The 12892-nt window shown below is 35.5% G+C and overlaps 1 protein-coding gene across 2 annotated transcripts; it reads right to left on the bottom strand.

Moving 5' to 3' along the window:
- Nucleotides 1–1039: 1039 nt before the first annotated feature.
- Nucleotides 1040–12795, bottom strand: LOC106134111 (regucalcin-like). 2 transcript variants are annotated; one of them, XM_013334081.2, is made up of 6 exons: nucleotides 7116–7274; nucleotides 5236–5392; nucleotides 3937–4140; nucleotides 2221–2436; nucleotides 1616–1728; nucleotides 1040–1278 (listed from the first exon to the last, which is right to left on the bottom strand). In XM_013334081.2, the coding sequence occupies exons 2-6, from the start codon at nucleotides 5390–5392 to the stop codon at nucleotides 1054–1056; spliced, it is 915 nt and encodes a 304-aa protein (XP_013189535.1). In that variant the 5' UTR covers nucleotides 7116–7274; the 3' UTR covers nucleotides 1040–1053. The 2 variants fall into 2 exon arrangements, 1 of the variants encoding a protein (XP_013189535.1); XR_009656970.1 differs by lacking the exons at nucleotides 1040–1278; nucleotides 1616–1728; nucleotides 2221–2436; nucleotides 5236–5392; nucleotides 7116–7274 and adding exons at nucleotides 8864–8990; nucleotides 9431–11796; nucleotides 11908–12093; nucleotides 12286–12557; nucleotides 12634–12795 and having other exon boundaries at nucleotides 4005–4140.
- Between the last annotated feature and the right edge of the window lie 97 nt (nucleotides 12796–12892).

The following is a 12892-nucleotide window of genomic DNA, read 5'->3' on the forward strand; positions in this document are numbered from 1 at the left end:
TGAATTACGATAAGAGAGTAATAAACTGTTATACACCGTTTAAATTACGTCACTAACATATCGGTGAATTACCAATAATAGAAACATATACTTAGGTAATCACGTCTTTATCACTTGCGAGGTAGACAGTCTTGAAAAGACAGAAAGGCCACGTTCGGCTGTTTGGCTAAATGTTAGAATTGACAAGTTGCTAGCCCATCGCCTACCTACAATAATCTCAAGTTTATTTGCCATTCCATTAGTCGCTTTTTACGAATAAAATTATGTATTTTTATTACATAAATGCATAATTCGTGTAGGTAGTATTTACTGGCAATAAAGCTAACTATATTGTAAGGTATGAGCGTCGATGGTCAAATCGGTAAGGTGCCTGGTTAAAACGCTGTTACGCATAAAGACACAGGTTCGAATCCCACCGCGGCCATGTACCAATGACTATTTTCAAAGGTATGTACATTTATTTAAAAACCAACCGATGCTCTTACAAATAAGAAATACAGATAAATACATAATAATAACATATATTTAGGATAGAGTAGAAAGATACATACATACATAAAATCACGCCTCTTTTCCGGAGGGGTAGGCAGAGACTACTTACCTCTTTCCACTTGCCACGATCTCTGTATATTTCCTTCGCTTCATCCACATTCATAACTCTCTTCATGCAAGCTCGGCGGTTTCGGGTACTTTTGACCTGACCCTTTACCGAAAGTAAAGTAGTAGAGAGTACCCTTTACCGAAAAGTAGAAAGACAATGAGACCTAACGAGATTTTTGAAACTAACAATAGTCTGGGCTTCGACAGGGAGAGCATTCCATAGACGATAGAAATAATTGTATAGGCATTTCAAATTAAAAAAAAATAAGGGTGGACAACCCTTATCACTAACAGATGTTGGCCGATTCTCAGACCTACTCATTTCATGAGAAATTTCATGCGAACCGGTCTTGAGTAGTACGGGAACGAACATTGCGACCCTACAATTTTATATATAACAATAACAAACAGGTGAAATTAATAAAAAAAACAAACATCATAAAATCAACAAGTTTAATCCAACCTAACATTAAAACTTTCACCCCCTTTCACCCCCAACCCAGACAACTTGAAGGTGCACCCGGCCGGCGGCGGCTGCGGGGCTCCGCGGTCCACGCGCGCGGTCGTCACCAACAGATCTCGCAGGGCGGGGCCTCCGAAGGCGCACGAGGTAACTTGGAGAGCTGGCATCTTGATTTTGTCGAGGAGAGCCCCGTTATGAGGATCTATTTTCAATATCTGTAAATACATAAATATGATCACGTTTATATCCCTTGCGGGACAGACAGAGCCGACAGTCTTGAAAAGACCGAAATGCCACGTACAGCTGCAAGGCTTTATAATGGAATTGAGATTCAAATACTGACAGATTACTTGCTTATCGCCTACAAGAGTAATCTCAAGTTTATTATCCTATCCCTTAGTCGCTTTTTACGACATCCATGGGAAAGAGATGGAGTGGCCCTATTCTTTCCACACGGCACGAAAAACTTATTAAAGAAAAATTTAGTTGTTCATCAAATTAATACTAAATTGTTTATGGTAAATAAATATATATATATATATATATACTTACGAGGCTATTATCAAAGTTGGCGACCCACAGATTGCCCTCCGTGTCTATGGTCATGCCGTCCGGGATGCCCTCCAGTCCGTGGTCTTTGAACACGAATATCAGTTTCGGATTAGCTGAAATAGAAATTAGTATCTTTTAAAAAAGGGGTTGTTGCTTTGTCGTAGAAGGCGACTAAAGACCAAACTTGGGGTTCTTTTTTATGCGATGGGCTAGCAACCCGTCACTAATTGAACTCAATTCTATCATTAAGCCGAACAGCTGAACGTGGCTTATCAGACTTTTTTTAAGACCGTTGGCTCTGTCCACCCCGCAAGGATATAGACGTGACCATATGTATGTATGTAAATGTAAAAAAGGCGTTGTTGCTTAGTCGTAGAAGGCGACTAAGGGATAGTCTTACATAACTTGGGGTTCTTTTTTTTATGCGATGGGCTAGCAACCTGTCGCTATTTGAATCTGAATTCTATCATTAAGCCGAACAGCTGAACGTGGCCTATCAGTCTTTTTAAAGACTGTTGGCTCTGTCTACCCCGCAAGGGATATAGACGTGATTGTATGTATGCATGTATGTATGTAATTAACTCAGTCATTTATGTACTACTCACCTATATTCCCAGTCTCAATATCATAATCATATCTCCTTATAGCGTATTCAAACGAGTCCGCGTAGTAGAACGCCTTATTGCGGACATCCCAACATAAACCGTTAGATATGTGTATGTTTGTTTCGAGTTTACGCTGCGAACCATCGCTGTTTATCAAATACAGGCTGCCACGGCTCAGGTGAAACTTGCCAGGAGCATACTCCTCGCCCATCGTACCTGAAACATAGGTACAAGAAGTCTTTATTGGACCATAAGAAATAACAGCAAATTCCCATCTATGCTAAAAACATTACAGCAATTGGCCACCTTATCAATAAAGGCGATCGCTTACAGGTAATAAATAATATATATAAATATATAAAGGACAAATTATTGTATTGAGTTAACCTCTTAGTAAGTTAGAGACTTGTGTTACGAGATACTAACTCAACGATGATATATTTTATAATAAATACTTATATAGATAAACATCCAAGACCCAGGTCAATCAGAGAATGTTCTTTCCTCATCATGCCCTGGCCAGGATTCGAACCCGGGACCTCCGGTGTCACAGACAAGCGTACTACCGCTGCGCCACAGAGGCCGTCAAACTTAGAGGTAACTTTTAAATTATGGATAGAATTTTTTAAAAAGAGAATAGATTAGCAGATGGCGCTGAGTAAACTCATATCTATTGTCAGTTTTTTCGGTTTCCATTTTTACATACATACATATAATCACGTCTATATCCCATCACGGGGTAGACAGAGCCAACAGTCTTGAAAAGACTAACAGGCCACGTTCAGCTGTTTGGCTTAATGATTTAATTGAGATTAAAAATATTGACAGGTTACTATCCCGTTGCCCAAAAGGAGAATCCCAAGTTTATAAGCCTATCCCTTAATCACTTTTAAATTCAAACTCAATTTTTTTTCTTTACCTATTATTGGACACTTCATATCACTACGTATTGACATAATTTGTAGAATGTGCATTCGTCCACGATTTAGATTTAAGAGATCTATATTTGTAAATTGACGTCCGATGAAAATGCTGCAGTGTAGTTTGTTCCGCCGCTTCTTCTACACATGCGCTTTGGAAGCGGTAGTAGTTATAATTAGATTTAAGTTATGTGACGTCAATAAGTGATACTTTGTATCCTATTTTGAAAATAAATCTATTCTATTCTATTCACTTAATAATTGTCATACCTTTTGGTTTCACAACATTGGTTGACGTCTAATAAATTACTTAAAAACTAAGTTTACTGCCGTTTCCAAGGCGTCAGGGCAAAAGAAACGATAAGAAAGAGATGGAGTGGCCCTATTCTAAAATGTAAAAGATAATATGCACGGATCGTGGCAATTTAAAGATGTGTCTACCCCTTCAGAAAAGAGGCTTGATTATAAGTGTCTAAGTATATGTCTAATAATACATACATACATATATTATGATCACGTATTTATCCCTTACGGGGCAGACAGAGCCAACAGTCTTGAAAAGACTAACAGGCCACGTTCAGCTATTTGGCTTAATGATAGAATTGAGATTCAAATAGTGACAGGTTGCAAGCCCATCGCCTAAAAAAAGAATCTCAAGTTTGTAAGCCTATCCCTTAGTCGCACTTTTACGACATCCATGGGAAAGAGATAGACTGTTTTGTATTGGTTCTTTTTTGTATTGGTGCCGGGAACCACACGGCACGGCATATATGAGTCAAAAAAACAAATTACTTACCAACAAACAACCTGCCCCTGGGGTCAGCCTTAGCATCGTTCAGTCTGTTTGTCGGTATGTCACCGTCTACCTCCGCAACAGTGTTCACGATCACCGCCGTCCCATCCCCACCGTCCCATTCCACCTCCAGGATCTGACGTTCCACCCCCACTGCGAAGTGGTGGGGCCTGCCTTCGATTGGTATTATGAAGGCGGTTCTACCACCTGCAGATATTATCAAGTTTTTATGTTAATAAGTATATTTATTTATTTAAATCTTATATATGTATAAAATAAAATAAAATAAAAATAATAAATAAAATAAACAATAAAAGTGCCGTGTGGTTCCCGGTACCAATAAAAAAAAAACAATAGGATCATTCCATCTCCATGCCGTGGATATTTAAATCTCAAATTCCATAATGAATCATGCTAAACAGCTAAACCTGGCCTAACAATCTTTTCAAAACTAAGTAAAAGGTAGTAGTAAAAGGTGACTAAGGAAATATGCACATTATCGCACATTCTGAGACGGACATAGCCAACAGACTTGAAAAGACTGAAAGGCCACGTTCAGCGGTACGGTATGTAATTGAGATTCAAATAGTAATAGGTTGCTAGCCCATCGCCTAAAAGGTAATCCCAATTTTATAAACCTACACCTAAATCCCCTTTTTCATTGTTACACATTATTCCGAACTACTCGTAGCTGTGCCCGCGACTTCGTCCGCGTGGATTAGTTATTTTGGGCATCATTGAAGCCTTCAAGGATGAATAATTTACCCCGTTGTTTTTTCACATTTTCCATTATTTATTCGCTCCTAATAGTTGCAGCGTAATGTTTATATAACATAAAGCCTTCCCCGATAAATGGTCTATTCGACGCAAAAATAATTTTTCAATTGGAACCATTAGTTCCTGAGATAAGCGCGTTTAAACAAACAAACTCTTCAGGTTTACAATATAAGTATAGATTAGAATAGAATAGATTTATTATCAAAATTAGATACAAGGTATCACTTATTGACGTCACATAACTTTAATCTAATTATAACTACTACCGCTTCCAAAGCGCACGTGTAGAAGAAGCGGCGGAACAAACTACACTTTATTAATTACTAGCGACCCGCCCCGGCTTCGCACGGGTGCAAAATTATAAATGTTATTATTATACATAAAAACCTTCCTCTTGAATCACTCTACCTGTTACAAAAAACCGCATCAAAATCCGTTGCGTAATTTTAAAGATTTGAGCATACAGACAAACAGACTAAAACAGCGACTTTGTTTTATACTATGTAGTGATCACAGTATACTGACTCATCTTACTCCTGCCGTGGGTGCCAGCGGCTGGGTGGTATCTGTGTATGGTGTGATCATATGTGCTCACGAAGTACAAAGCCTGTTCTTCCCGGGACCAGTGAGGGCCTTCGCCCAGGGTCACAGCTTCTACCACCATCTCTAGTTTTGGCGTCATCTGTACGCGAATTGTGGGCTTTATAATATACATATACATACATACATATAAACACGTCTATAATCCTTGCGGGGTAGAGCCTATAGTCTTGTAAAGATATTACAGCTAAGCTTTATAATATACTCTCTAAATATGTAAATTGTGTGCCTTGTGGTTCCCGGAACCAAAACAAAAAAAGAATAGGACCACTCCATCTCTTTCCCGTGGATGTCGTAAAAGGCGACTAAGGGATAGGTTTACAAACTTGGGATTATTTTTTAGGCGATGGGTTCGCAACCTGTCACTATTTGAATGTCAATTCTATCATTACCTAAGACAAATAGCTGAACGCAAGGGATATAGACGTGACCATATGTATGTATGATGTATATTCAACAACATTATAAAATAAACAGTTAACTTTATGCCGTGTTCACAGACCGAAAATAATTAACAAGTAACTGTCAAAAGAATCTAGATTTTTTTAACGAATCAAAAAAAGAATATTATTAAACAATTAATTAGATTAATGAACAACACTCCACAGACCACGAGGTACAACAAAAAATGTTTAATCTATTCACTTATAATGTAAGTAGTAACTAGAAATAAAATTAAGATTTATTTATAAAAATCGAGAAACTGTCGCCTTCCCGTTTCATGTCATAATAAAGAAGCGAAACAGCGATAGTTGTTCGCGCGATATTAACGGCGTCGCGCGTGTCTGCTGCGGGTAGCTGGTTACAAGGTATAGCTTAATGACGTCAACATAAACAATTTTAATCATAATCATAATCATTTATTCCTCGAATATGGTTACAATGTTGGTCTTAGTAAGTTTAGTTAGTACATACATACATACAGTCACGTCTATATCCCTTGCGGGGTAGACAGAGCCAACAGTCTTGTAAAGACTGATAGGCCACGTTCAGCTATTTGGCTTTAAGATAGAATTGAGATTCAAATAGTGACAGGTTGCTAGCCCATCGCCTAAAAAAGAATCACAAGTATGTAAGCCTATCCCTTAGTCGCCTTTTACGACATCCATGTTAAAGAGATGGAGTGGTCCCATTCTTTTTTGTATTCGTGCCGGGAACCGGCACTTTTTAGTTAGTAACAGTGTATATTTGTATGTAGTAAAGCGTCAGTGGTTGAATTTGTAAGGTGCCCGGTTAAAATGCGTGATGCGCATAAAGGCACAGGTTCAAATCCCACCTCGGCCGTGTACTAATGACTATTTTCAAAGTTATGTACATTAGTTTGAATACTAACTAGCTCTTACGGTGAGGGAAAATATCGTGAGGAAACCTGCACATTCAGGCAACTGGGTGTGAAACCATGGATCCAATTCGGGTTAGGTTAGGTTTGGTCGTTTCGTGTAAAAACCTGACTCACCCAATCCAGGATCCATGGTCAAAGACATACCCCGAGCTCCTCTCCAGAGAGGTGAGCATGCTACTGGAACTAAATCCAGGAGGAAGAAGTATACTTGTATGTATTGAAATAGATGGTCTATTAATAAATAATTAATAGTCTATTAAAATATACAAGATAATATAATAAAGGATAGATATCAAATGTAAAATAATAATACATATTAAAATATGCTAGATAGTCTATTAAAATATACAAGGATACTTCTTCTCTATATCTATATAAATCTATTTGACGTATCTTAAAAATTTGATTACATATATCAAAATAAACGTTAAATTTGTCAAAAATACATATGTCGATAACTTACATTTTATTATGATATATTTAGTATTTATCTTAGTCAAAAAGATTTTAACACACTCTACTTGCGTCGTAGGTCTACGTCTACCAATCACTGTTTCTTATTTCTGAATAATTCAAAGCGGTAATGAGTTAATCTTAAGTATGTTTACCTGTTCTGTAGTGCTTGTAAAGATATAAACCATATCTAATCTGACAAATGAATGGTTTGAGCGGCTGAGCTAAAGATGACGATGTCAAAAGTATACATACATACATAAAATCACATAACTACATTTTCTTGTTTATACACCAGCTAGATTTACGGAGGATGTTTATGTTTTTAATTCGAAATATATATATACACATTTTAATCTCTTACGGGGTAGACAGAACCAATGAAATCAGTTAAAGAGATTTGATCAAATTTTCAAAATAAATCTGAAGATAAATCATCAATTTGTAAATTGACTTTTGATGAAAATGATGCAGTTTAGTTTGTTCCGCCACTTCTTGTATACTTGCGCTTTGGGAGCGGCATTAGATTTAAAAAATAATTGTATTAGGTACTTCTAATTGAAGAAAACTATTTTTATTTATGGACTTTAAATATGTTCCGTGTACCACTTTCCCATGGATGTCGTAAAAGGCGACCAAGGGGTAGGTTTATAAACTTGTAATTCCTCTTGTAGGCGATGGACTAGCAACGTCCCTAATTAAATTTCAATTCCGTCATGAATTTTTATTACCAGTTGAACGTGGCATTTCAGTCTTTTCAAGACAACATACAGACAGACGTGTCTATATATAGATTTTAATTTCTGACTTTCGCTAGCGACGAATCAGGTTTACTCCATTCCCCGAAAAAACTTACTATTAAGTAACTTACCACACATAAAAAATATATTATCATTGAGTTAGTATCTCGTAACACAAGTCTCAAACTTACTTCGAGGCTAACTCAATCTGTGTAATTTGTCCCGTATATATTTATTATTATATAAAAAATGTGTGTGTGGTTCCCGGCACCAATACAAAAAAGAATAGGATCACTCCATCTCTTTCCCATGGATGTCGTAAAAGGCGACTAAGGGATAGGCTGACAAAGTTGGGATTCTATTTTAGGCGATGGGCTAGCAACCTGTCACTAGTTGAAACTCAATTCTATCATTAAGCCAAATAGCTGAACGTGGCCATTCAGTCTTTTCAAGACTGTTGGCTCTGTCTACCCTGCAAGGGATATAGACGTGACCATATGTATGTATGTATGTATATAAAAAATATATAGCTGACTGTACAAGCTGAACGATAAACGAAACATGACACACCCTAACAAATATACTTCACATGATAATGATAAAAGATATGATACATACAAATAATCACGTCTATATCCCTTGCGGGATAGACAGAGCCAACAGTCTTGAAAAGACTGATAGGCCATGTTTAGCTGTAAGGCTTTATGATAGAATTGAGATTCAAACAGTGACAGGTTGTTAGCCCACCGCCTTAAATAAGGATCCCAAGTTTTTAAGTCTATCCCTTAGTCGCCTTTAACGACATACATGGCAATTAGATGGAATGGTCCTATTCTTTTTTTATTGGTGCCAGGAACCACACGGCACACAAAAGACATACATACATACATAAAATCACGCCTCTTTCCCGGAGGGGTAGGCAGAGACTACCTCTTTCCACTTGCCACGATCTCTGCATACTACCTTCGCTTCATCCACATCCACAAAAGACACAATGGTAACGATAAAACACACTTACTTGTACGTCAGCTATACGCGCGTGCGCAATCGGCCTCAATAGTTTGGTCACAAGCATTTTTCAGCCGGGGAATGGTAATTCTATGATTTCCATTCCTTTGCCGTACACGCAGATAGTGGCTTTATTGCTGAAATAGAAAAAAAAAATACTATTTATAGAACAAAGAACTATATATTTAAAAAAAAAATAAGATCCTTTCTAAAATTACTTTTTACTAAATAAATAGCACTTTTTGTGGAAATCGTACGCCACATACATACATATAGTCACGTCTATATCCCTTGCGGGGTAGACAGAGGCAACAGTTTTCAAAGTCTGATAGGCCACATTCAGCTGTTTGGCTTTATAATACATTACAAAATGCACAAAAACTATTTTTTTATAACGTGAAAAGTGGTACTCGTACCTACATATTAAACTGCCTTTTATAAAACATGAAAAGTAGTATTAAAATGTGAAAACTAAATGTGGATTACGTATTTGTGTGCCAAAATCTGTGAATGCTATCGGACTATCTCACAACATGATGAAACAATTTATAAATAATACAAATTGCTGAAATCTTACCTAGAAAAATCAACCAGATCTAACCCTTGTATGTCAGAAACATCGCTATAGTTTTGCAATAAAAAATCGCATTTTATTTTGTGATCACTAAAAGACCATTTGCACATGGTCACTCTTTGATCTATCGAGGTACATAATAATATATCTTCTTTTAATACGAGTCCAGTTACTTGAGAACAATGGTACTTATCAGTAGACCATTTATCAAGAACTTTAAATTTATGTTCCTCAGTATATTCTAAAAGATTTAAATGTATAACATTGTCATCCCCTCCACTAGCAAATAAAACATGTTTATCTGATATAATTGCTATGTCAAAACTGTTGATTCCAGATTTATTTGTATGTGTCGTGAAAATTGGTTCTATATTAATTTCATCATCTTTTATTTCCCAAAATATTACTTCACCTCTTGTTGAAGCAGTTACTAATAAATCTTTATCAACAAATTTTAAATAATGGGTTTTCAATATACAAGTCTTGTGATGTTTCACTTCTGTGATTAATTTAAAATCTACAACATTTATATTAAGTTTGAAAATTCTAAGAACTGCATCAGAACAACCAGCAAAAATAATGAAATTGTAATCATCAATTTGAAATAAGTCTATGGCCATAATTCTTGTCTCTGGATCGAAGTCTATGGTACAGTTTTTCCATGACTGCTTCCCTTTTCTCTCCTTTTCCGGACCTTTTATCATGAAGTCTATCAAATCTTGTGATTTAACAACCAATTCCTCATTTTCTGTATAGAAATTTAATAATTTCACACAAATTTGGGCCCTGCCGCCAGCGGATACTAAGATATATTTGTTTTCATCTAATTGTTTTGTTTTTAATGTTCTTACATTTGATAAATGTTTGAAAATTATTTTGTCTTGTAAATCTAAACCAATCTTCAAAGATATCCTCAGTGTAGTGTCTTCACCACCAGATATGAAGAAAGTGGAACCATCTATTATTAAACTTTTCAAACAATTTATTTCTTTGTAATGGGATCCATTTACGATGTTAGTTGAAATAATTTTGCTCAAATAAAATGTATGAAGATGAATATCTGAATTCTTGACATACATAAATTTTATGCATTCCTCATAATTATCGTTTACTCTTTCTATATATCTGACGACATCCCATGACCTATGGCCGCCTCCGCATGCCGCTTCTACTAACTTACTATCACTTTTCAAATCATAAACAACAAAAATTCTTTCTTGGAAGCCACAAATCATTTTTTCATTCTTATCTATAAATTTTTCTACCCAATGGAACTCCATATCTTTACTGCTCATGTATTTAGCGTTACTCACATCTTGAACATTTAAATCGAAAAACTTAACAGTTCCATCTCGTCCGGTACTCACAAAACCATTTTTCTTCATCACAATTGATGTAGGACCATATCTTCCATGGACCTTACTAAAACTCTTCAATGGAGTTTTGATTCCTCTTTTATAAACATGGATATTGCCACATCTATCTCCAACTATAATGATAGCATTTGTGGAATCAATGTTAGCTGCAGTCAGCCATCTTTCCTTACAACTTGGCAGAGTAAAATTTGCAAAATCTTCTACTTTATTTGCTGAATATGCTATGACTTTAATTAATCCTTCTTCACAACCTAAAACTAGATGCCGGTTACCAGCCCAATGCAAGGATAGAACTTTACAGAGATCTAGTTTTAAATTTACAATATTAATTAATGTCGCGTCTTCTTTACAGGTTTCTACAAAAACATCTAAATTTCCGTTCATATCAGTAACTGCTATCATTTGTTTACATGATGATAAACTAAGAAGTTTATAAGTAGAATCATGTTTTAATTTATAAACAGCTTTGTTTTCTTTTATAACATTATAAAAAATTAGTTCATCTGTATCATTTAAAATTGCAATATTTCTTCTAGCAGTGAAGATTGTTTTCTTAGGTATCCTATCTATATTCAATACAACACTCTTTCCTTGATCTGTTGCTGAGGTCAAGGGATGAAGAATTACACTTCCATCCCCTCCACCAGTTACTAAATGATGATCATCAGCATCTACTGACCAAACACCACCATTTTGATGTGTCGCTACCTTTTTCAACAATTTTCCATCATTATTCCAATAACATATAGCTGAATCTTCCCCAACAGAAATTACCAAATCATTAATAATACAACTTCTCATAACTCTAGCTGTGTGACCATATATTTCATGGACACGCACAATTTCAGCTTGCCGCCAGAACTCTATGGTATCATGTGCAATGTTAGCCAAAGACTTTTTGTTGTCTATGCCCCATATACAGACAGATCTATCGTCAGATGTTGTAACTATAATACCATTTTGTAAATCACAGGATATGGAGAATATTACTCCCTGAAATATAAAATATCAGATAGAACACTTAAAATGAAATTGGAACTACATGACACAACTTTTAAGTTTCAACCTTAGATAGTAAAATTTTAAAATTCCTACAAAACTTACTCTATGGCCTTTTAAGTGATGCAAAGGCATTTTAGTCTTACAGCTGTGTATAATAACTTCTGAAAATACAGTTCCTGCAAACACTAAGATATCATCTTGCAATTTATGTAATGTTCCACTGTAGAGAATTGAATTGTCTGTGCTTATTTGTTTTGATTTTAATATTGCAAGTTGTGTATCCCAGATCTGAAAGTATTAAGAAAAACTTACTCTAATCTTAATAAAAAAAATTAAAACAATAAATTATTATTATATACTTTAAACACACTAGCAGCTCATTAAGCTGATGCGTGTGAATTTTGATGCAATTAAAATTAGAAAAAAAACAATAATGTAACCTGTAATATGTAATTAAATCACTTGTGTAATAGGGCTTACCTGTACAACATTGTGTGCTGTCAACAGTGCTATTTCATTATCATTGATCCATATACCAGAGTGTAGCCAATCGTCACAGACTACAGGATCCAACAACCTCACAAATTCACCATGTTCTAATACCACAACAAACTGTTTACCCCCGTAAACTAAAAGTTTGTTCGATTGCAAAAGCGGTATAATTCCATATATTTTTTGACCATTTAAACAGCGAAATCTTTGTAATAAACTATTGGAATTCTTGTTAAAAACATTCAAGTCACTTCCAATACCTGAAAGAATAATTATTGATTCGCTAAACTTGTGAAAAATTAAGTAAACTTGGGTAAGATTTTGAAGATTACTAACCGGCGATAATGTAATTTTTGTGCAACTTTACTGCAGTCACGTCTGTGCGAATCATTAGGGAGGACATATTGAAATGATCACTAAAAATAACAGATTAATATTTGATGTAAAACTCCAAATATCAAGAAAAATGTGGTCGCTATGTAATCACTCAGACATAAACATAACACATAACCCCAACAAGCATGATAATTATGACTTATTGTAATATGACATTGACATGACAATCAGTCCTACAATATATTTTTAAATTCTTAAA

This window comes from Amyelois transitella, chromosome 8, assembly GCF_032362555.1.
Source record: "Amyelois transitella isolate CPQ chromosome 8, ilAmyTran1.1, whole genome shotgun sequence".
Taxonomy (NCBI): domain Eukaryota; kingdom Metazoa; phylum Arthropoda; class Insecta; order Lepidoptera; family Pyralidae; genus Amyelois; species Amyelois transitella.

Excerpts from the sequence above, each read along its gene's own strand:
- LOC106134111 (XM_013334081.2), bottom strand. The coding sequence starts at position 5,392 with ATGACGCCAAAACTAGAGATGGTGGTAGAAGCTGTGACCCTGGGCGAA. Across the intron at positions 2,437-3,936 it reads CAGGGGCAGGTTGTTTGTTG|GTACGATGGGCGAGGAGTAT; the intron begins GTAAGTAATTTG and ends CCTATGTTTCAG. Across the intron at positions 1,279-1,615 it reads CCAACTTTGATAATAGCCTC|ATATTGAAAATAGATCCTCA; the intron begins GTAAGTATATAT and ends ATGTATTTACAG.